At 36.4% G+C, this 22,514-nt stretch overlaps 13 protein-coding genes across 13 annotated transcripts; 9 read left to right on the forward strand and 4 right to left on the reverse strand.

Moving 5' to 3' along the window:
• Window positions 1-195: 195 nt before the first annotated feature.
• SOCG_02152 (methyltransferase) lies at window positions 196-1,176 on the reverse strand (the record flags this gene model as incomplete). The annotated part of the gene is made up of 1 exon (XM_013160646.1): window positions 196-1,176. The coding sequence occupies one exon, from the start codon at window positions 1,174-1,176 to the stop codon at window positions 196-198; it is 981 nt and encodes a 326-aa protein (XP_013016100.1).
• A 286-nt stretch (window positions 1,177-1,462) lies between these two features.
• Window positions 1,463-2,106, forward strand: SOCG_02153 (meiotically upregulated Mug22; the record flags this gene model as incomplete). Its single annotated transcript, XM_013160647.1, has 1 exon — window positions 1,463-2,106. The coding sequence occupies exon 1, from the start codon at window positions 1,528-1,530 to the stop codon at window positions 2,104-2,106; it is 579 nt and encodes a 192-aa protein (XP_013016101.1). The 5' UTR covers window positions 1,463-1,527.
• A 462-nt stretch (window positions 2,107-2,568) lies between these two features.
• SOCG_02154 (rho family GTPase Rho3) lies at window positions 2,569-3,456 on the forward strand (the record flags this gene model as incomplete). Its single annotated transcript, XM_013160648.1, has 3 exons — window positions 2,569-2,632; window positions 2,698-2,770; window positions 2,979-3,456. The coding sequence occupies 3 exons, from the start codon at window positions 2,569-2,571 to the stop codon at window positions 3,454-3,456; spliced, it is 615 nt and encodes a 204-aa protein (XP_013016102.1).
• A 489-nt stretch (window positions 3,457-3,945) lies between these two features.
• SOCG_02155 (DNA-binding TFAR19-like protein) lies at window positions 3,946-5,160 on the reverse strand. Its single transcript, XM_013160649.1, has 5 exons — window positions 4,759-5,160; window positions 4,520-4,586; window positions 4,393-4,468; window positions 4,206-4,336; window positions 3,946-4,144 (listed from the first exon to the last, which is right to left on the reverse strand). The coding sequence occupies exons 1-5, from the start codon at window positions 4,827-4,829 to the stop codon at window positions 4,100-4,102; spliced, it is 390 nt and encodes a 129-aa protein (XP_013016103.1). The 5' UTR covers window positions 4,830-5,160; the 3' UTR covers window positions 3,946-4,099.
• A 312-nt stretch (window positions 5,161-5,472) lies between these two features.
• SOCG_02156 (guanyl-nucleotide exchange factor Sec2) lies at window positions 5,473-7,095 on the forward strand (the record flags this gene model as incomplete). Its single annotated transcript, XM_013160650.1, has 1 exon — window positions 5,473-7,095. The coding sequence occupies one exon, from the start codon at window positions 5,473-5,475 to the stop codon at window positions 7,093-7,095; it is 1,623 nt and encodes a 540-aa protein (XP_013016104.1).
• Window positions 7,096-7,747: 652 nt separating this feature from the next.
• On the forward strand, window positions 7,748-8,139 carry SOCG_02157 (F0-ATPase subunit J; the record flags this gene model as incomplete). Its single annotated transcript, XM_013160651.1, has 3 exons — window positions 7,748-7,817; window positions 7,872-7,922; window positions 7,979-8,139. The coding sequence occupies 3 exons, from the start codon at window positions 7,748-7,750 to the stop codon at window positions 8,017-8,019; spliced, it is 162 nt and encodes a 53-aa protein (XP_013016105.1). The 3' UTR covers window positions 8,020-8,139.
• Window positions 8,140-9,207: 1,068 nt separating this feature from the next.
• On the forward strand, window positions 9,208-11,592 carry SOCG_02158 (CK1/CK1/CK1-D protein kinase Hhp2). The gene is made up of 2 exons (XM_013160652.1): window positions 9,208-9,438; window positions 9,640-11,592. The coding sequence occupies exons 1-2, from the start codon at window positions 9,221-9,223 to the stop codon at window positions 10,724-10,726; spliced, it is 1,305 nt and encodes a 434-aa protein (XP_013016106.1). The 5' UTR covers window positions 9,208-9,220; the 3' UTR covers window positions 10,727-11,592.
• Window positions 11,593-11,626: 34 nt separating this feature from the next.
• SOCG_02159 (SNARE Bet1) lies at window positions 11,627-12,077 on the forward strand (the record flags this gene model as incomplete). The annotated part of the gene is made up of 3 exons (XM_013160653.1): window positions 11,627-11,637; window positions 11,680-11,812; window positions 11,874-12,077. The coding sequence occupies 3 exons, from the start codon at window positions 11,627-11,629 to the stop codon at window positions 12,075-12,077; spliced, it is 348 nt and encodes a 115-aa protein (XP_013016107.1).
• Window positions 12,078-12,807: 730 nt separating this feature from the next.
• Window positions 12,808-14,333, forward strand: SOCG_02160 (mannosyltransferase complex subunit Alg1; the record flags this gene model as incomplete). The annotated part of the gene is made up of 4 exons (XM_013160654.1): window positions 12,808-12,991; window positions 13,116-13,545; window positions 13,589-14,120; window positions 14,208-14,333. 4 exons carry the CDS (start codon window positions 12,808-12,810, stop codon window positions 14,331-14,333), a joined length of 1,272 nt encoding a protein of 423 aa, XP_013016108.1.
• Window positions 14,334-14,529: 196 nt separating this feature from the next.
• On the forward strand, window positions 14,530-15,807 carry SOCG_02161 (DNA-directed RNA polymerase I). Its single transcript, XM_013160655.1, has 3 exons — window positions 14,530-14,694; window positions 14,749-14,831; window positions 14,938-15,807. The coding sequence occupies exons 1-3, from the start codon at window positions 14,620-14,622 to the stop codon at window positions 15,410-15,412; spliced, it is 633 nt and encodes a 210-aa protein (XP_013016109.1). The 5' UTR covers window positions 14,530-14,619; the 3' UTR covers window positions 15,413-15,807.
• A 74-nt stretch (window positions 15,808-15,881) lies between these two features.
• On the reverse strand, window positions 15,882-17,153 carry SOCG_02162 (autophagy associated lipase Atg15; the record flags this gene model as incomplete). The annotated part of the gene is made up of 1 exon (XM_013160656.1): window positions 15,882-17,153. The coding sequence occupies one exon, from the start codon at window positions 17,151-17,153 to the stop codon at window positions 15,882-15,884; it is 1,272 nt and encodes a 423-aa protein (XP_013016110.1).
• A 353-nt stretch (window positions 17,154-17,506) lies between these two features.
• On the forward strand, window positions 17,507-19,818 carry SOCG_02163 (tRNA (cytosine-5-)-methyltransferase; the record flags this gene model as incomplete). The annotated part of the gene is made up of 6 exons (XM_013160657.1): window positions 17,507-17,527; window positions 17,567-17,616; window positions 17,705-18,853; window positions 18,897-19,157; window positions 19,203-19,733; window positions 19,785-19,818. 6 exons carry the CDS (start codon window positions 17,507-17,509, stop codon window positions 19,816-19,818), a joined length of 2,046 nt encoding a protein of 681 aa, XP_013016111.1.
• Window positions 19,797-22,356, reverse strand: SOCG_02164 (BRCT domain-containing protein Rad4). The gene is made up of 3 exons (XM_013160658.1): window positions 21,906-22,356; window positions 21,733-21,840; window positions 19,797-21,687 (listed from the first exon to the last, which is right to left on the reverse strand). The coding sequence occupies exons 1-3, from the start codon at window positions 21,969-21,971 to the stop codon at window positions 19,915-19,917; spliced, it is 1,947 nt and encodes a 648-aa protein (XP_013016112.1). The 5' UTR covers window positions 21,972-22,356; the 3' UTR covers window positions 19,797-19,914.
• Window positions 22,357-22,514: the final 158 nt, after the last annotated feature.

The raw sequence follows: 22,514 nt of genomic DNA on the forward strand, positions 1-22,514 counted from the left end.
AAAAGCGACTTTGGATAATGTCACGTATGATGTACGAGAATGTTAAACAAGCACTGTAATTACTGACTCTGAAGTGTAAAAAAAGCCCAAAAAGGATGAATCTAACGATATTTCATACAGTCTATATGTCTTTGCGTACAATAAATCGAATGTATAATACTATTTTTAGTCCACCGTCATGCGATTAAAGGTATGCTATTTTTTTACCACAGAGTACAATATGATGGAGTCAAGAACAATTTCATGCTCTAGTAAACACCACTGTAAAAGATGATCCATGAAACTTTTCTCATTTTCGTGACGCTTCTTGTAGGAAACAAAAAGCCTGGTTTGACTTTGCATTAAGGATTTCAAGGCTGCTTCTAAGGAAGAAAAGCTTGAGTCGTTATACATAACGTCGGACATGAGAATGTAGTCCCATCTTTTCTGTAGTTTCGGCGGTATTTGCGAAGACCAGACAAATACGTCAGTAGAAATATTATTGTGAAGAAGATGTCGATTCTCAAAGATGTTTAATTGTAAGATACCAAGAGCATCCTCCAAATCAGTCATGCATACACTTGCATTCGGATACTTTGACGCTACAGAAATGCCTAAAATTCCACAACCTGCTCCAAGTTCTAAAACTTGTAAATTCTTCTTATCGGATAATGTCCATTCGGGTTCTTGTTTTAAAATTTTTTCAGATAAAATAATCCCTGCATCCCATATATGTTTAGCAATGCTCTCGCCCATCTGTTCCATAAAGCACAGTCCGAAAGGTTCCCAGTCCGTATGTTGTAAATACCTCCAGACGTGCTTAGGTCCTACGTCTTTACTCAGGGAAAACGAGCCGCTCCAAACGGGCAGTATGTCATGATAATCCTGCAGCGAAATATTGGGTATCGTTCTTCGTGGAAAAATAATTAGTTGAAGTTTCTTTGAGCTAACTGGAATGGTTAGAGATACGGTCGACGCAACTTCATAACCCTTCCAGGCGACAGATTCGCTTTTAAGAGGAATAGGTGTTCCTTTTGAAACATCAGCGACAACAACTTGTAAGGGACAGTGTTCTGGATAAAAATATTCACCAAGATCTGTTGTTAAAGTGAAAACCGCTTTAATGATACATGTTTTTGACCCTCTTTCATGCACTGGCTGAACCTTTAAAAGTCGTATATGATAAAAATGCACCATCGGTTGAAAAAATTCACAGATTTTATAATGAAATAATAGAGACCAAGTTTATAGTTTTCCGCCTTCTCCTACCGCATGGATTGCCCTTTCTGTCTACTTGACAAGTAGTAAGTGTTGAAAAAGTCGTAAATGAAGAAATCTTTTTTCAATCATTAATTCATTTTCCTTTATTTCTTTTTATTTAACGCCAAAGGTACTATTTTGTCTACCCTTTATGGACGTTTAATACCCACTGTACTCCGTTTAGGAATTCTCGCCTTTGTGTGTTCTTATACTAGAGGTAGTACGCGCATGCAATTAACAACAGTCGCGCTTTTTATCACCATCCTTTGTAATTAGTATCAAATTAAAATGGTAAGATCAATGCCAAATACTCTAGTGGATTCCATAAAAGAATGGGAATCTTACATGGAAAATCTGGATGATGAGCGAGCTACCTTTGGAGGAATATCAAACATGCACCAGAAAGGCGATTTAGAGAAACCTGAAAGCTTTGCAAAAGATGCTTTTCAATATTTTGATGAAGAAAATGAGAGTTTGAGTCGACGGAAAACCATTTTGCTACGGGCGAAAAGAAGGCTTTGCCAACAAGACCTTCTATGGAAGCATTGTGATGATACAGAGGAGAAATTCTTGGAAGAAATGATAGGATTACTTAAAAATCACGTTGAACGGATGTTAAAATTCTGTAGGATGGTTTGCGAAAAATTGTCAGAAACATTCCAAACTACAATGAAAGTTGCCAAGGATTTCCAAGATTGCAAACCTTCTCAAGAATGGTTCTATTTATACCAATTAAAATATTTGAAAAAACAAGAGAAAAATCAGATTCTTCCTTTCGTTTCCGAATGGATAATCATGATACAACAGTATATTGACTTATTAAACGATTTCGCAGCTATTCAACAGAAAGTATTGAAACTTAAATGAATCTCAAAACTAAATTTAGCTATTAACCTAGGACACTTTTATTATGAATTTTCGAAGATATCTAAAACTGCAAGACCCTCGGCTATATGAGGGAAAAAGTCACTATTAAAAATTTTCAAGGGAAATAAAATTATGTCAACTGCGTATAGGCAAACAGAAAACGAAAAATTTCCTATAATTCATCATTTTCTCATACCTACACTTGAGAACTTTGATATGTAATACGAATGAATTAGGTAACAACATTATTATACACACTTTTCATTCAGAGTACAAAACGTGGGATACTTCATTGTGTATCTTTAAGTGGGGGGAAGGGTCCAAGAACGACACTTCAACCAAGGGGTTGCGTAAGTAATTTGTTCAATTGTGTTATTTTCATCCAAAACCAAACTCTTTTATCGGCTTATAAGTTCATTAAGAGCTGTTTAATTGCTGAGATTTGAAGAATAAATAGCAAGCATGGTAGGCTGCTTTGGACGCAAGAAGAAACCAATTTATCGAAAAATTGTAATTCTGGGTGATGGTAAGGGCATTGTTTCTTCATTAAAGATTTCTTTTGGAGAATGTGTAAATGGCTAACATTTTTAGGTGCTGCTGGTAAAACCAGTCTGCTAAATGTGTTTACGAAGGGGTATTTCCCTCAAGTATATGAACCTACCATGTAAGTTACTCCTGTTTAGTAAAATTTCCAAAGGAAAATCGTCCATAAGATTTCTGTCAAGATGAATGGCATTGTCTTTTGTAGATGGAGCATCTTGTGCCGATTCGGGAGACAAGTTTCTTGTTTCCCGATTAGAAAATCCTAGCGCTTCCTTTGTGTTGCTATTTCAGCTCTATCGTTAATTGATTATGTTCCTAACGCATATTAGTTTTGAAAATTATATTCATGATATTTTTGTGGATGGCAATAGTATAGAATTATCCTTATGGGATACAGCCGGTCAAGAGGAGTACGATCAACTACGTTCACTATCTTACTCTGATACACATGTCATTATGATTTGTTTTGCTGTTGACTCACCTGATTCACTGGAAAATGTCATTGCTAAGTGGTTACCAGAGGTCTCCAGGAACTGTCCTTCAGTCAAGCTTGTTCTAGTAGCCTTAAAGTGCGATTTACGTGGCGCAGATGACGATCAAGCAAACTCCAGACTTATAGGTTATGAAGAAGGTCTTGCGGCTGCGAAAAAGATCAATGCCGTGCGATATCTTGAATGCAGTGCTAAATTAAACAGAGGTGTGAACGAGGCTTTTACAGAAGCAGCTCGAGTAGCTTTGGCTGCTCAGCCACGAAGTACAAAAGAAAATGGTGATAGTTCTCACAAAACTGGTTGTATAATTTGCTAAATGGCTCATGGAGAGACTGCTCTTTTAAGTACACCATTATAGAATTTATCTCCCCTTTTTACATAGTCGTCTATATTGCATAGAATCCTCCTCACTCTCTTGTATAGGCTGCGATCCCGGCTTTCCTGATCATCTGCCCTATTTCCTTTCTCGTCATTTTAAAAGTTTTTCTTTAGGACATTCGATCTAGTATCTGCCTTTCCGTTCTTTATTATTTTCAATTTTTATATTGATGCGGTAAATGACTGTTTAATGCTTTTCTGCCGTTCTATCGCATTCTCATATTCCGTTAAGTAGCCATTGTGCTTTTTGCCAAACCAGCAAGCTGGAATCGATAGCATTGTCTTGTTTAACTGGTGGGTTTGTACAAACTTCACTCCTTTTTCTACGACACATTTTTTTCTTTTCTTTTCTCTTCTTTTTTCTATTATTGATATGGGATTTATTTAATCAAGTGCTAATTCCTTCATATCATTGTAAAATACATTTTATTCCTTTTCGAACTTGTATATTATTTTCTAACTTCCTGAATAAGCATTAAGTAGCTTTAATTACAAAAAACAAGAAATATAATGCTCTGGCTCTAAACATGGTGGTTACAGAAGTTATTGCTTCCCTTCCCTTTTCTTTCCTCTTACTCAACTTATAAATCCCAGTCATCTTCGTCATCAACGGCACGGCGACTATACTATAAACAAACATGTTAAAAATTAAGAAGGAAACCAAAAAAATTCAAAAATAGGACATACGACAATCTTTGTTTCTTTTTGTTTTGATAACTGGCCGGAGATCTGTTCCAAAAGCTCAATTAATTCAGATTCAGAAATCTTTTGTAAAACTTGACCACTTCTAGCCATTCGAATCAATAATTCTTCAACAGCTTACAGAAATGTTAGATAAATTCCAGTAGATAAGAACAGTGGAAGTTTGACATACCTTGAGCGCGATCTGGCTTCACAAGAGCGATACGACGGAGTCTATCTCGGGCAGAGTGTTCCAAAATTTGGCTGAGCTTCAGAATATATTAGTATTGGGGAGCTGGTGTTACAGAATTAGCTCATACCATGTTTTGACGAAGCTCGTCTTGGGCTTCTTTTTGCTGACCTTCACTTGCAGGAGCATTTTGTGGTCTATTCACATGTTAATAGTGGGAGCTGCGATGACATTCATAAGAATAGGAAGAAAAAGACTAAAATCCTTTAAAAAAGAAAGATAAAAAACTCTTGGATACGTTAGATTGGCCAAGAGGTTGTTCATAAGTACTTCAGTCAAAACTTCCTATCCATGTCCCATGTAACTTACTGAGATGCTTGGTGTTGACCCTTTAATTGAGCAAGTCGAGCTTGACGGATAGCTTGTAATTCTTCATCCATGTTGACAAACTAAAGTGCAAATCTATAATGTATGGAGTTTTCCTCGTTTCTTGATTGAATGAATGGAGTTATGTGACTTGTGAAAGTTCGCCCAAGTCGTCGTCTTTGGAGTCTTCACAATAAAAATCCTCAAATAAGAGAAACAAAGACGTTCAAACGATTATTAAAAGCTCAATAAAACCGCTCGTTTTAAAAACCACGAAATCTGTTGAAGTACTAAATAGTGTCTTATTAAACAGTACATTAAAAAGTTTATGAGCTCCAAAGATGTTTACTAAAAAAAATACAGTTGTTGAATTCATTGAATAATTTACGAATAATAAAGTGTAAAGTATTACGCACAAATTCGTTAGTAACCGTGTTATAGATGTCGCTGTGGTAGCGTATCGTAGATCACTTCACACTATTAAACATCGTTATTCTACATTACAATTTCGCAGCATAGGTTATTAGAGTATGAATTCAAACAACTGAGAATGACACCCATAACGTTCTCATTTCCTTGTAGCGGACTTTATGCAAACTTCGATTGAGTAAAGTAAACAAACATACAAAGGATTCAAGTGCTGTATGGTCCAAAATTGAGGTGCTGCCAATAGTCAAAAACCAGTTTTAGGCAGTCCACGACATATAAGTGATCTATATGCCTAATGTATCGGTTGAATCGACTGATCATCCCAACGAAGTGGAAAGAAATATAGAGAAGAATAATGAAAAAGAATTGAAGGAAGATAGTAGAGCCATGTCTCAGGAAGAAATACTTTCTCACAAATTGCTAGTTGCAATTGAAAAACAAGCAGCATTAGACGAACGATACGCCGATGAAATTCACAAAAACGAAGTGTTGGAAGAAAGAATTCGTAAATTAGAAGAAAATATTTTAACACAGGAAAAAACCAAACAGCTGGCAATTGAAACTGAGGATGTGGGTGAGAAATTACGGCGAACGGAGGCAAAATATCAAACTGTAGAAATTGAACGGGATCGAGTCCAAAGTGAGATTGAAGAATTAACCAGCTCTTTGTTTGAAGAAGCGAATCGAATGGTAGCAGATGCTAGGAAAGAAACATTCGTTTATCAGCGGCGTGCTTCTCAACTCCAAAAACAGTTAGCCGATACCGAAACACTTTTAACAAATGCTCAATCCCAGTTGATTGAGCTAAAGTCCGTTATGCAAAACATGTCTGATTCCTATGAACAGACTATTCATTCTCCTATGCGGCCCGGTTCTTCCACTCATGATTCAGCTTCTATAGCTAGCGCTGGTTCTTCTACGCCAGCTTTGGAAGAAGCCTTACATCGAAATACCCCTAATCATGTAAAATCCGCCTCCTTTGAAAGTCCAAGGACGTCAGTTAATTCCAATTATGTATACCCGGCTGCTCACCGTCATTTTGAGCAAATTCACGATCAAAGAGCAGCAACAAGTCTCGGTATTCATCATCCTTCTCATGTGCATCGTGTACGAACGGTCGTTGAAGACAGGTCTAGTAGTGCCTCTCCCCCTCCTACTCCAGTCGTCGTTACAGACTCACCACCTCCGTCTACTTATTATGTAACGCCCGTAAATTCAGCTGTTTTTAACGCTAGTCAGCCCAACTTATCTGAAGCAATGAATCTCCAAAATCCTTCTTTTTCTGAGTTTCATGCTTTGTTAACCTATTCCTCTAAGTCAGTTCAATCAAGAACTACATTAAACCGTATGTCTTCTTCTTCATCGTTAAAAAATATTGCTCTACAAAATCGAACTGCTCATACGCCAGCAAGTGCGAAGCAATCTTCTTCATCACCGTCTCATCCGTCTTTCTTACCGCCCGCTTCGCGCTGTCTTCGAGAATTTGCTTTTTTTAAACGATGTCTTGAAGAGGATATTGACCCAACCTTACGGTTGGATCACGCAGTCGGCCTCTCGTGGTTAGCCCGTCGATCAATCTATGCAGCTATTTTAGACGCTTCGTTAATTATTAACCCTATGTCTTCATCATCACCGCAAGCCTACTCTCCTTGTTCCCTTTGTGGTGATAATCGAGAAGACAGTCTTCGCTCTTTTGAATTCAGGTCTCGTCCTGATGGTACGTCTTATGCTTGTTGTAACTATTGCGTTGCCCGATTACGCAGCGTTTGCGGGTTTATATCATTTCTATACCAAGTTGCTAAAGGTGTTTGGGATTCCTGTTCTGTTGAAAAGACTTGGACGGAGTGCATCCTTAAGCGTGAAGCAATGTTTTATTCACGAACAGGATTAACTAAGGAACTTGGTAGTTGAAGCCGTTATGTCATTTTCTGTTGCTTAAATAATTGTCTCTTAAATTAGGTTTTGGCGAGGATAATTACTAGTTTATTCGTTGATGATACTCTATTAACCAGCATTGATTTAACGTTTTTTTTGAAGTTCTACTCATAACTGAGCATAAAAAACCAAATCTTTGGAGAGGGGACGTTAATAACGCTGTAAATATGGACATATTCATGAACTATTCTTATTTTTATTTAATTTCTAGCAACATTAATGTTGATTATTTCACGGCAATAATATCGAAAACTAATAGAAGTCCTTCAAACATCCCGATTTCATTAACTTTCGAGTCATAACGAACGGAACTTACGAAATGTTTTAGATATACTTAGTGCATTTCTTACCGAGCATAATCTAGTAGTTTTTAGTATTTTTCAAGCTTCTTTTGGACTGAATAACCCATTCTTAAGTACCTGAAAGCAAAAGCCTTAATACTAGTCTACTAGAAAATGACCTAATATAAAGAAATATAAATAAAAAATAAACATTAGTTTTTTGTTTAAAAATAAAAACTCGGAATATATGATGATTCTTAGTGGTGTTCCTTAAAGATTTGGGGAGCGGTTTTACTGTTCTATCCTCCACTCCCCCCTCTTCACTTATAACTATTGTTGAAGCAAACATGGCATTCTTTGGACTTCGTGCTTACCCTACTCCTATCTTAAAGCCTATGTATCCTTTCTTTTTAGGAGGTAAGTGAAAGAAGCAGGGACTAAGTGAATTGGAACGGAGACTAACAAGATTAGGTGGTATCATCTTCTACGGAACCTACAAGCTCCGTAATGCTCTTCTCGGAGGTAAGTATATTCTTTGAATTAAGAAAACTTCATCCAGAGTACTGACACTTATATAGCGGAAGAAAAGAAGAACGACAAACCTGCATCTGGTCATTGATGAATGTATCCTTTTCTATCAATGCTCGTTGTCGCTTGCAATGAAGAGAATTCTTTATTGATTGATAATAATAACCAGAAGATGAAATAACAATCAATGTATTTCTTTCTCCTTATCGCATTTGTATGTGCCGTTTGCTTTTTTCAGACTTTCAGATCTCTTTATTTCGGTAGTATGTAACGGTATTCTTGAAGTAATTAAACAAACTTGGCGTATTTACAAGCTCTGCAAACTTTAGAAGTTATCTTTAGTGAGAGGCACCTCCTAATGCGGCGAAGAGGATCCCTCTCATTTACAGACTCAGTAACCATCAAATTGTAACGAGAAAGGAAGGAAAAAGCCTCTTTATAAATTACACAACATCAGGATCTCAATAACTTGAAGAGATAAATATTTCACAGGTGGTTTAAGCATAAATATAGAATCACAGGTTCCTGCGGTCACGAAGCAAGTATGCTTCGGAAAAATATGCATCAATTTGCTATGTGTATTCAACAAGAAAAGCAATCCACAAGAAGTTTAAATTGTTAAGCAGGTTTGAATTTCGGTCGTCCTTACCAAAGCCGTTCCAAGTTCCTCTGCAAACAATAACATACATTGCAATTCTTTCTAAAACGATTACAATCCAGAATATTAATGACTAAATTTATATCAACTCTAATTTACTCTTAGAACTTGTATTTCTTACTGGATCCAAGATCTTAAAAATGCTACATGACAAGTCATTTCTGGTGTTAGTCATATCTGCTATTCAGGTTGAAGCAATTTTCACGAATTAAAGCAATAAATAATGCATAGCTGAATATAAAATTGAATATATTTTTTCCCTGGTAAATATAAATACATTGACTATACTGATTTTCCACCGTTTTTCTTGTGGGAATACGGCATACACTCATTTAGTAAACGTATTGTTACCTAAAACTGTCAGTTGCGAAGTACAACTTACATACAAGTTTTCGGAATGTCTTTCTGATATTATTAAATAGCTTGAAATAAATTACATTTTTGATAGTACAAGCAAAAGAGAAATTTCCTAAATTAGCTAGGTAGCTAGCTACCAACAAAGCAATATCATATAAAACACCTTTTCTACGTTCATCATCGTTATTACCAACTATTGTTTTGCCTTCCAGTGCCATATATGCTATATAGCAACACACACAAAAGTACGTTAATGTGGTTACTATTTGATTTCTTTATGATGCGATTTTACCTACTACCGTCTACGGATGAAGAAAACAAAGCAAGAAAAATGTCAGTTGTTGATATAAAAATTGGAAATAAATATAGAATTGGAAGAAAAATTGGGTCAGGGTCTTTTGGGCAAATTTACTTGGGACTGAATGTCGTTAACGGAGAGCAAGTCGCAGTAAAGCTTGAGCCCTTAAAGTCCCGGCATCATCAATTAGAATATGAGTAAGTACCTACATTTGAACATAAGTTAAATTAGCCTTTTCCTCTTTTTCTTTTATTTTGAAAACATCAAACTAAACATATATTCACTGGCTTTCCTTTGTTTAACGAAGGGAAGTTAGTAAAATGTTTTTATGCATTTTTGTTTAACTATTCATCTATAATATGAAATTTTTGCAATGATTTTATTAACGTGTTGAAAAGATTTCGAGTATACAACATCCTCAAAGGCAACATTGGAATTCCAATTATTCGCTGGTTCGGGATAGTGAACAATTATAATGCCATGGTTATGGACTTGTTGGGTCCTTCCTTAGAAGACTTGTTTTGCTATTGTGGAAGAAAGTTTTCGTTAAAAACGGTTGTTCTCTTAGCAGACCAATTGATCAGTCGCATTGAATATGTTCATCAAAAGTCCTTTTTGCACAGAGACATAAAACCAGATAATTTTCTTTTGAAAAAACATAGCAATGTCATAACTATGATTGATTTCGGGTTGGCTAAAAAATACAGAGATTTCAAAACTTACGTTCATATACCTTATCGGGATAATAAAAACCTAACAGGCACAGCGAGATATGCAAGTATTAATACGCATATTGGGATTGAGCAATCCAGACGTGATGATTTAGAATCCTTGGGATATGTGTTATTATATTTCTGCCGAGGAAGTTTACCATGGCAAGGCCTGCAAGCTGATACAAAAGAACAAAAATATCAAAAAATTCGCGATACAAAAATTAATACCCCCTTAGAAGTACTATGTAAAGGCCTCCCAGAGGAATTTATTTCCTACATGTATTATACAAGACAGCTATCGTTTACCGAGCAACCCGACTATAATTTTTTAAGAAGGCTATTCCGAAACTTACTCATACGGAAAGGTATACAATATGATTATGTTTTCGACTGGATGATTCTTAAATATCAGAAGCGAGCGGCAGCTGCAGCTGCAGCTTCTGCAAATGCTAATAATGCAAATTTGACTCCTAACCAATATGGAAACCTTAATACCTTGCCATCCCCAGCGGTATCTCCTCCTCCTGCTGGTATTCCACCTCAATTAACACCAAGTGTGAAAAATTCCCCTGGTCGTATAGCTACCGACCGGTTGCCGAAAACGCCTCAGTCTTATTCTACCAATGTCGTCCAGGGTAATTCTCCTACCCCTCTCCCTGGTCAACTTCGTCCAACGTGTCAAAATAATGATTTCAACATCGTCCATCCCACTTTCCAGGCTTCTTATGGTCCTCATATGAGAAACCCAGTGAATGATGAGCATGCTCCTTAATATACCTTTCAGTCATCTATATGAGTAAGGTTAGGTTACGCAGGATTATTTTCGTTTATCCTTCTTTGTCTCTTTCCATAAATTGCATTGGTTTTATGCACATTATAGGTGTCCTCCTATTAATATCACTTCATGATCTGTACAGTGTAAAACTCGCTTATTGCTGTCCATCATAAAAATTATTCTACCAGCATATAACTATGGTGTGGAAATGCTTCCGGATGTGGCTTTCCTTTTCTTCTTCAACTGCTCGACTTTTTCCATTGGCTCTTGCTTGTAATTTTGACTAATTTTTGCTTCTGTACCCGCCATGGAGACACTGTTTAGCACTTCCGTGCTTTAATTTTGTCTTTTTTTTGTTACTCTATAACTATCAAATTAATCTGCCTCCTCTAATTTGACAGTGTTTTTAGCGAACGTGTACTTCGAACTGTTCATATACGCAGTAAGCAAACCGCACACTATTAGGAACAGTTCTTGGAGTTTCATCTCAGTGAGTATAATGGTAACTTAACCAAAGATAATATTTAATTATAGTAATCGGGCTTCGAGTGTATGTTAATGTCTCATTGGACTTTTATTTATATTACATTAGCAGTTTGAAGCCTTTATATTAAGTTTTACATATATTAAGAAAACAATTCTTTCCTGTAATGGATAATGCTTTCTTTTTTTTTCCTTTGTTTATTTGTTGATGCGCTCTTTCCAGTAAGATGTTTAGGAACTTTTTTGTCAAAATATATTGTCACTTGCTTTGTTACTCATGCGTTATTCAACCACTGCTGGGATAGCTCATATGTTGTGTATACAAATTATTCCTCAGACGGTAGTATCTTGATCAAAACGTATAATTTCATTAGAAACAAGTAAAAAAAAGAAAAGAGGTCTTACTATCATAAAATGGCTGCGAAGTAAGTGGGATAAAGTTGCTTTGGTCTAATAAAAAGATTCAGTAGAAGAAAAGATCGCAATGGGGACGTCTTGCCCTTGTATGAAACAAAATCGACACCACATCTGGATGGTTTGGAGAGTATTAATGAAAATCGTATTGCGAACTTAACCGGAAAAGTACAATCTCTGAAGTCGGTGCGTAATATAATCAAGTCTAATGAAGATTTATGGCGGACAAAAACTAACACCTATCTAGTTGACAATGAATATTGGTACCGAAATTACTTCTTCTTCGAAGCTGATGGACACAATGAATGAATCGTATTACACTACACAAAATACCCTGAAAGGTACAATGGGACGATTGAAGAATGTTTCCAAGAGCAGTGGCATCTCCATATGGACTTGGTTGGTTTTTTTTTGTATAGTGGCATTGATATTTGTCTTGGTTCGCTATTAGGAATCGTAAGCCATGGTTTTCGGTATTGCAGTGGGTTTGACCGGTTTTATCGAATAAAGGGCTGGTCCCTTGAATGCTTTTTCCCTAGAAACAATTTTTATTGTATTGCATTAGAACGATTGTTGACCGAATCTCTATAATTTCCGTTAAACCTGATATCGTATACCTTATGAGTTAAGCATAGTTATGAATAACATTTTAATCGCACTTTGTTCTTGGAACTCTGCATAGTCTTACTATTATGTCTTTTCTGGGATCTTGATCTTCTTGATGTTTGTCGTTCTTTTCCAGTCTAATGTTTTATGTTGATCTGGAAAATATGATTTTGAATATGAACTCATGATAGTGCTCTTTTTTCACTTCCTTTTAATGCATAAATTTGCTTTTATGAATGAAATAAAAGTTACCGTAGATGTCTAGCTCGGCTGGAAAATCTTCACTAGAAAATTGTTTGCCATAAATGTGATTTATCTTTATAAATAATTTGTATTATCCTAAAAACCTTTCGTGATCGTTTCCGTAATGAAAGTAAATCACCTGGCGTTTACACGGTTTTTTGGTTGTCGTCACTACCATATATGCCTTGTAGTTGTACTTAGAGATCTTAGAACGAGTGAGCTTGTTTGATTCAATAATTTACAAGGAAAGTTTCTATTAAGTCGTTTTGTTTTAAAATAGTATTCTATTGTTTTGTTTATGCACCATTCAACGGGCTCGTTTGTGTATAATAATGCTAGTTATTAGAATTTTGCTCTTCCTAAGCCTAGTAATTTTCATCAATTCTAGGAGATCCGCTAAAAGCAAACGAATAATAATTCTTGTTTTGGGAAGAATTGACCAAAGTCCGCGTATGCAATATCATGCACTAAGCTTTGCAAAAGAAGGATGGGAAGTTAATTTAGTCGGCTATCAAGGTATGTAATTAATTGAAGCATTCTTTATGATGAGGATGAACATACTGTCATAAGTACTAGCTGTACTTTTAATGCTTGTTCCTCCATAAATGTTGCATTGCGTCTTCTGACTTTGTTCGTATAGATAAGAAAGCGTCTGGTTTGTTTCGGAGTCACCAAAATATTAAAATCCATGCAATACCGACCCTTCCTAAACAATTTTCTTTTCGTTCACGTTTATCCTTCCTACTAATTGCACCGGCGAAAATACTTCACCAATTGTTGTCTCTCCTTTTCATTATTTTTAAAATAAAGCAATCTTCTTACTTCCTTGTCCAAAATCCTCCTTCCATCCCGACGTTCTTTTTGGGACATGTCCTTTTTTTATTACGCGGTACTCGTTTTGTTATTGACTGGCACAATTTTGGCTATACTATTCTTGCTCTAAAACTAGGGAAAAATCATCTATTCGTTAAAATCTTGCGCATATATGAACGTATACTGGCCAAGTATGCTTACTGCCATATAACAGTTTCCCATAGCATGCAGCGAGTATTGGAAGGATGGGGAATTCGGTATGAATTATGAGATTATGTTTGTAGAATTACTAACCAACAGCCCATGCCATGTATGTTATGACCGTCCACCAGCTCATTTTCAGCCTTTACAAGCTTCAACTCGAACGAGTGATTTACAAGTAATCCCTGCCGATTTTGACCCCAGGATAGAGAAGCTTCTTGTTACATCAACGTCTTGGACCCCTGATGAGAATATATATGCTCTTTGGGATGCCCTTAAGATGTATAGTGAAACTCAGAATGCTGTACCCCTTCTCGTTCTTGTTACTGGTAAAGGACCAGGAAAGGCTGATTTTGTAAAACACATCGAAAAGAATCCTCTTGAAAATATTCGATTTTGTTTGCCTTGGTTTAGTTCTGAAGATTATCCTCGAGCTATTGCATGCGCAGATTTTGGAGTTTCTCTTCACCAAAGTTCTAGCGGCTACGACTTACCTATGAAAGTAGTAGATCTGTTTGGATGTGGTGTTCCCGTTGTTGCTTGGAATTTTCCAGCTATTTCTGAACTTGTTCATGACAACGAAAATGGTTTCATTGTGGACAATTATGTCGAGCTTTATAAAAAAATTGAGGTATGTGAAAGCAGTTGACCTAATTTACAGTTTATGTTGTCATTTTATTCTCTATATCCTATTTAGTGTTTCTAATCTTTATCGCAGATGCTTTGCTCCGACGAGCGTATGCTTCAATCTGTACGACAAGGTGCTCTTGATGAATCTAAAATTCGCTGGGACGATGAATGGACAAAGACAATCCCTCAATTGTTTACTTTAGATTCTAGTTAATTCCTTTATATTAATGACACGAACATGCATTTACCAATTCTTAGTTTACTTACAACTTTATTAACAAAGTTCTTAATTACATTTCGGTAAACTTCGGTGAACTACTTAATTATTTACCGAAGTTTACCGAAGACCTTCCACCAAATTTTCATGGATGAGTACCATCTTCGCGCCTTAATTGCCTTATCGGTATCCCCAATTACACTTTTCCTTCTTTAATCAACTGTTGAAGGGAATTTAAGGTTAAAAAATCATAGAGTGATAAAAAAAGAAAGTTGTTTTAAGGATGTCGGCGGACGAAAGAAACATTGTCAAAGTTTTTCGAGCTTGGAAAACTGCTCATCAGCTTGTTCACGATAGAGTATGATACCAGATGAAAAATATTTTGTTGTATCATTTTGCTAATAAAGAAAAGGGATATGGTGTATCTCAAGCAGAACTTGATCTCACATTGGACCAGTTCAAAGCAATGCATTGTGGTATGGGCCGCAACTTAGAGTAAGTATCTTAATCACTCTCTTTTGTGTGAAAGAAGCATATCATTGGTTATAGAGAGAAGATGAAATGTCTAAATCTCGATGTACATCTAACACCAATTGTTTAGTCGTTCTACTTTGAGTTTTTATGCCAAGCCTCCAGCTGGTTCTGACAAAGGCACCATTTATGTTGAATTTTCAAAAGAACCATCGGTTGGTATTAAGGAGATGCGTTCTTTCGTCCATACGTTAGGGGATCACAATCACAAGACTGGCATTTTAATTTACGCCAATTCCATGACACCAAGCGCAGCTAAGATTATATCAACTGTTACGGGCCAATTTAGTATTGAAACATTCCAAGAAAGTGATTTAATTGTTAACATTACCCATCACGAGCTCGTACCAAAGCACATTTTACTTACTCCGGAAGAGAAGAAAGAGCTTTTGGATCGTTATAAGCTCAGAGAGACTCAGCTTCCTCGTATTCAATTAGCTGATCCCGTGGCAAGATACCTTGGTTTGAAGCGTGGTCAAGTTGTTAAAATTGTACGAAAAAGTGAAACAAGTGGAAGATATAACAGTTACCGTATTTGTGCTTAAACAAAAGATTGGATGTTTTTCAGATTTCTATCATCTCTATTTTGCTAGTTGTGCATAACGTTCTGTTTAAAGGAAGAGATTTTTGAAGCAAATTATGATACACCTCCTTCGTAATTAGGAAAAAGGAAATATCGATAGTAGATCGATTACACGTGTACTTCTTCACAAGAAAGGGATTATTATCAAGTTTTGATCGTTAGAAACGGGGGATATATATAAGTTGTTAACCGCTTAAATCACTCGATTAGGAAGCACTATATGTATTCCCTCTTTTAACTTCGTCTTTATGAGGTTCAAATTTTAATAAAAGGTAAATGGGTTATATTTGATCAATCTATCAATTCATAAAGTAAGCACGTAAATTAAGTGCACTTATATTATATTATGATCATGAAAAGTAAATTAAAATGCATAAGTCATACTTTCACGTTATAATCATTAAAATATAAAGTCATAAATCGGTTTCGTTTCATTTCTCGTCATCAGGAAATTCCCAAAGGAAGCAATCTACGCAGTTTGGCGTATGGGCACAGACTGGTACCTCATCATAAGTATCAATCACATCGTTCAAGACACTTTGCATACGATGATGTGTTAAAGAAATATGCCAACCTTTATCCTTAGCAACATCGTAAATGCATTCTTGACCCGTATGACAAACGGACTCCATAGCATAGCCACCAGCCCAACATAAAGAAGTAGGTCCGGTACATTTGCCTAAGAAAATCGGATCAGCAGTATGACCAATGTGCCAAATAAGACTTTCCTCGTCAGGCAGTCCGGGAGGCATAGGAAGATGAAGACGACGAGCAGCCATAAGCTCTCCTGGAGCTTCAAACGTAACAGTAGGAATACCAAAGGACAAACCCATCAATGAAGCAGTAGCACCTCCCAGAGAGTGACCAGTCAACCAAATCTGAGCATCAGGATATAAATCTCTCACATTGTAATATATATCAAGAGAAGCGGAATAATACCTAGTGGCGGATTGCACTTCGTCCTCCAAGCAAGTTTGGCGACAAGTGTAAGTACTTTTGTAACAATCACATACTGTCGTCCATGCCCAACTTACTCGAGCACAGCAGCAAGAAAATAAAAGGTTATCATTAATGCGGTCTTTTTGGGACGTTCCTCGACCTATGCCATATATAGAAGTACCCTTCATAGATATAATCACGGTAGAGTTATCGTTGTTGGAAAAAACATGCCCACGGAGACCGTCTTCATCCCATCCAAAACCTTCCGGAGGTGTTATATTCCAATCCGGACCAACATCAAGCCAATCGCCATCAAATGGAATTTTTTGATATGCATTAAAACTCATTTTTCCGAGAGAATAAACTGTTGCTTTATCCGTAACGTCCGGTAAAACAATCTTGCTCTTTGTCCATATATCATTTGAAGATTGTTCAACATGAATACCGCGCATGGAATTCTCACGATAGTAATTCAACAATTCACGAGACTGATTTTTTAAAGTAGTTGCTTCCGTACTCTTCATTTTCAAGCGAAAAACATCATTGCTATTTTCATATACATCTTTCTTGTGTGTATCTAAACGATACTGTTGATTATACTGAGTATTTAATCCATGGTGAAATACGTGTCGAAGTTTAACATTGACGAATTCGTCTGAAGGTTGAAGTCTTTGAACCCATTCATTTGAAATCCTAAATGAGTTACACACTTGAGAGATTACGGATATCACAGCGATCCACAGAATAAAAGATGAATTCGGCATTGAATACGTTTTTGAAATTTAAGCCGATATTTTTAAGTGAGAAACGAGATAACAATCTTAAGATTTCGTATATATATATATATAAATTATCTTCCAACTACTTGTTTAGATTCGCATACTTGGCTAAGAGATTGTTGTGTTTAGAGCACCATTTGTAAATAATTAAGTACGCTTTACAGCAATAAATATCAGTATCTATTTTATCATAAAAAACATTCCTGTGCTTTATTATATATTCAACACTGTAAGGTAAAACACATAATAAGGTATAACGAAATTAAACATTACTTCACCGAAGCTAGGTTTTATTACTTGGTTCTAGGTTACTTCAAGTTTTGGAAAGTACTTCAAGAATGGGAAAAAAAAATACTAAGGTAAACTAATAGTTTGATACATCAGGTTAACCAGGACAGCCTACGCAAGGAAAGCGCGCTTATAATGATAAAAGCGAGATTGTGCTAGAGTAAGTAGTTTCATTTTCGATGTTTTCAACCTCAAAGCAGTAGAATGTATCTCAGAAACGGTGAAGTACTAACATGAACTTTCTGTAGAAATGAAAAGTTTGAAAGCTATTACCGTAAACAAAACATTTTTGGTAACAGTACCGAATCTGAATCTGAAAAAGAATTCCAAACGTTGATGGAATTTCTTAAAAAGCCATTGCCTACAACTTTTCGAATTTGCGGTTATCTGCAGCATGCCTTTGAATTAAAAAATCATTTTGAGAAAAATTACATTCCCCAACTCCAGAACGTCGAGTATGAAGGGAAAAAAATTCCAGCACCTGAAATTATCCCTTGGTATCCCAACCAACTGGCTTATACCATTGACACTCAGAAAGATGTTATCCGCAAGAGCCCACCTTTTAAACGCCTTCAACGTTTTCTTGTAAGTGAGAACGAAGCCGGAAACATCAATCGTCAAGAGGCTGTTAGCATGTTACCTCCCTTGTTCTTAGACTTGCTTCCGCATCATTTAGTGTTGGACATGTGCGCTGCTCCAGGATCAAAAACTGCTCAATTAATTGAAGCCATTTATAACCAAGCTCATGTGAAAGACGCTGTTAAAGACAGTGCAAATCTCAGCTCTCTTCAAGGACTCATTATTGCTAACGATGCAGACCCGAAACGTGCCCAAATGCTTGTACATCAAATAAATCGATTGAATTCACCTAATGTATTGGTAGTAAACCATGATGCTTCAACTATGCCGAATGTGATTGTCCCGTCTTCAGATAAACCCGATGAGAAGGAAATTTTAAAGTACGATCGCGTTTTGGCTGATGTACCCTGTTCCGGAGATGGGACATTCCGCAAAAATATTTCTTTGTGGAGGGATTGGAGTGCAACCAGTGGTTTGAGTCTTCATTCTCTTCAGTTACGAATTCTTATCCGTGGTCTACAGCTTTTAAAGGTTGGCGGGTACATGGTTTATTCCACTTGCTCTATGAACCCTATAGAAAATGAAGCAGTAGTATCTGCTGCTTTGAAAGCCACAGGTGAATCTGTATCTCTAGTAGACATCTCGGAAAAGCTCCCTGAATTGAAACGGGAATCTGGTCTATCCACTTGGAAGGTGATGGATGACACTTTGCAAGAATACAATTCTCCTGAAGATCCTCATCCTGAAAATGTCACTCTCGCCTCTACTATGTGGCCTCTATCAATGGATGAAATGAAGAACCAACACATTGAACGATGGTATTTATTAAAATGATAGTTATTTGTATCTAACCACATTTAGTGCACGTATATATCCTCAGCATCAAAATACAGGAGGTTTCTTCATCGCTATGTTGAAGAAGGAAAGCCCTTTGCAGGCGCATAGAGTTGATGCTTTAAAAAAACAAGATGAGAGACCAGAACCTAAACGTCAAAAACTTGACAATGAAGCATCTACACCTGCTTCCACTGCTCAGCCTGTCACTAAGACCGGTAATAATTACTTTGACGAAGAACCTTTTGTTTATATAAAGCCAGATGACGAAAGCATTTCTTCTGTCTCGTAAGTTTCATAGGATGCTCTAACTTTCGTATGCTAACCTTTAAGGAATTTCTATGGTTTGGATCCTAAATTTCCTCGTGACCAATTCTTCGTTCGTAATCAAAGCGGCACACCTACGAGGTCTGTATATTTTGCATGCTCCTTGTTCAAAAAAATTATAGAGAACAACATTAATCGTGTGAAGTTTGTACACGGTGGTGTCCGCTTTTTCGTTAAACAGGATATTAGTCCTTTGTTAAAAAGTAATGAGTCCTTGGAAATTAACAAAGATGTTTGTAATTTCCGGATCCATAGTGATGGTGTAAATATCGTTAGCCCATATCTAGACGAAAAGTTTTTCTGTGACGCTACTCTTGAAGATCTAAAAGTACTAATGAAGCACGATTATCCCCGTTTGGAACAGTTTCCTGAAAATGGGAAACTGAGAGCAGGAGCTGAAAAAATGGTTTTAGGGTGTAACATAGTTCGCGCTCATGCCAAAATCGAGGATGGATCGCTTACCGATATGCGCAATCTACTACCTGTTTGGCGAAGCCCAAATAGTTGCAACTTAATGCTTGCTAGAAAAGAAAAACAGTAAGTCTAATTTCAAATAGTTTTACAGCGAAGTTACTAATAATTTACTAGGAATTTAGAGTTGGAGTTATTTGGAATGAACTAATTATAAGGGTTTTGAATAAATTAACTTTTTGGGCTAAAAACTGGAAATTGGAAAGTAATAATAAAAAACAATGTATAATAAATTAGTGACCAGCTATTACCTCGGTCGTAAATTACGTTTTTCCTTAGTTATTAGGATAGAGGTGTTGTCCTGAGAAGAAAACTCATTAAGCAATGGAAAAGAATCATTAGAAGTCGAAGTCAGTTGGGCATATATTTTTTGTTTTTCTCTTTGTGCATCAGGATCAATGTAGGATACACTTTCTTGTTCTGGCTTACTTTGTGCGTCTTCTTCACTTTGACAGGTCATCAAACGAGCGTTGGAACCAGCGGTCGGTTCTGTTATTGATCGTAACCGTTTGGATGGAGATTCGTTTAAGTTTGAACCTCCATCATCAAAAGTCGTTTTGGACCTTCGTTGAGCTTTCGCTGCATTCTTGTAGTGCTCGAAAATAAAGTTTGGTGCAGGGGTAGATTGAGCATTTGGAAAAATAGTAAACGGCGCATCATCTTTAAGTATGGAATTTTCATTCGGAAGCGCAATCTTTTGTAAATGCTCAAATCTTTTAAGTTTCTGATTTTCCTTTTTATCAATTGCCCATGGGGATATGTTTTCAATAAACTCTCCAGTTTGAAATATGTGCCACAGCCATGATATTCCTAATACACGAACATTCCAACCAGTTGCATGTTGTATTTTATACCTTGTTTTCATACTAAAGGGTTCATTTGTATTTACTAGTAGTACGCTTCTTTGTACGCCCAAGAAGTTATCCACAGTTGCTCCACAAAGGATCAATGCTTTTTTAATGTGAGAGCTATCCACACCTTTGAATCCTGAAAGATGAAAACTTAAACCAGCAAAATTTCGATTGAAATAAGAACGATAAAACGGTTTTGATAATACATGCTCATCGACTGGTAGAACGTTTTTAAAAAATAAACACCTTTCAACCCACCATTCAGTGATGATCAGTACTGAAAAAGAAGGAATTTCTTCAATTGGTAGGTGATGAGGGACGATAACGAAGCTGGTTGTATCTTCAGTTGTCGAAGATATAAGTCCTCCTTCTCTAGTTAAGCATTTCTTCAAACGATTGTATTTATCCTCTTCAAATTGATACAAATAGAAGTGGATTTTATCGAATAAACGAGGCTCTGTATTTATTTCAATGTTTGTAGAAACTTCTTTCTCCTCGGGAGCTTGAAACACTTCTGGGGTGAACTCGTCTAGTAGAGAAGCATTTTGGGCAGCAAATGAATTTTCCAAATCCTTTGTATTTAATTCACTCCAAAGAATACTACTCTCTCTTTTCTTCCCTCGTTTCATAACAACTGGTTCAAGCTCTCCTTCATCGGGAATGTGCTTTTTATTGATGAAACTTAAGTCAGATAATAAGTCTTCATTACGAACCTGTTGATTTTTTATTTTCTCCTCGGGAATCTGTTTGATATAAGCACCGCGTCCGATACGATCCGGCGGCATATCCATTTTAAAGTATTCTGATTCTAATACGGCACCCCTTTCTATACATTCCCATAACCATTGGACACGGACAACTTTGATTTTCCATCGAAGAGCATACTCATATTTTCGACCATCGGTATTCCCAGCAATCAAATGGGTAACGTCGCGAGTTAAATCAGGACAGAATATACCTCCATTTTCGCATATAGTAGTTTCAAGTTGAGATCTATCTGGTTGCTCTATATTTGTAAGGCATACTCGACATTTGAAGAGAGCGGGCAAAGTAAATTTGCTGATAAGCAAATCAGACTCCAAGTCTTCACCTTCAACCCAACGATCATAAAGTCTTGGTATCCATTCATGTGAAACAATTTTCATATCTGGTCTGGATTTCGCAGCAAACTAGAGTGATCATGTTAGAAGAAATGCCTGAGAGTGATTGTATACCTTATACTTGGGGGTATCGAAATCACCCGCAACTAAATGAGTAACATCTTTCGTCAAATCTGATTTATATGTGGCTCCAAGCTTAATTGCTTTAGTTGAGATCTCCGTCTATTATGAAGAGATTAGCCTAATGTTACAAGTCATCATTTCAAGAGTCCTGTAAATTTACTCACGCGTTTATTTAATTCAATGTTAGTACAACATATAACGAATCCCTTAAGTGGTTTTCTAGAGCTCATTCTACCCTATGAAAACATGAAAGTTACAGTATACGGAAGGTACTTGCAAGAACAGACACGTTGCTAATCTCGACCTCCTAGTAACAGTAGTTATTTTCTTTTAAATAAATTCAGATATAATCCTTTCCTATTAAATGTCTCAGACACTTTGATATATGGTATATGATGCCAAAGTTTAGAAAAATATAGGTTTGACAATAGGGTAACGATAGTATTTATTTCTTCCATATCTGCGACCTTAAAATACATGGTTTATGTGCTTGGGTCTACACTTAAATGAAAGAAGTTTTCGGATTTCTTAGTTATTAAGTAATCTATCACCGATGCTATTTAAAGCACCAAATAGTCCTAGAGTACAACACTCAACTGCTCTACCTGACTATCGTAAACACATAAAGGTTGAGTTTATACGGATTCTTAATTCTAGAATACCATAACTCTGCACTCAAGTTCGATTCTATTTATAAATATTTTATAAATTATAGCCAAAAAATAAATGTAAACTGGCTTCTAACATTTTTTTTAATTACTAGATGTTTTCGT

The sequence above is a fragment of the Schizosaccharomyces octosporus genome (assembly GCF_000150505.1).
Source record: "Schizosaccharomyces octosporus yFS286 unplaced genomic scaffold supercont6.1, whole genome shotgun sequence".
Taxonomy (NCBI): domain Eukaryota; kingdom Fungi; phylum Ascomycota; class Schizosaccharomycetes; order Schizosaccharomycetales; family Schizosaccharomycetaceae; genus Schizosaccharomyces; species Schizosaccharomyces octosporus.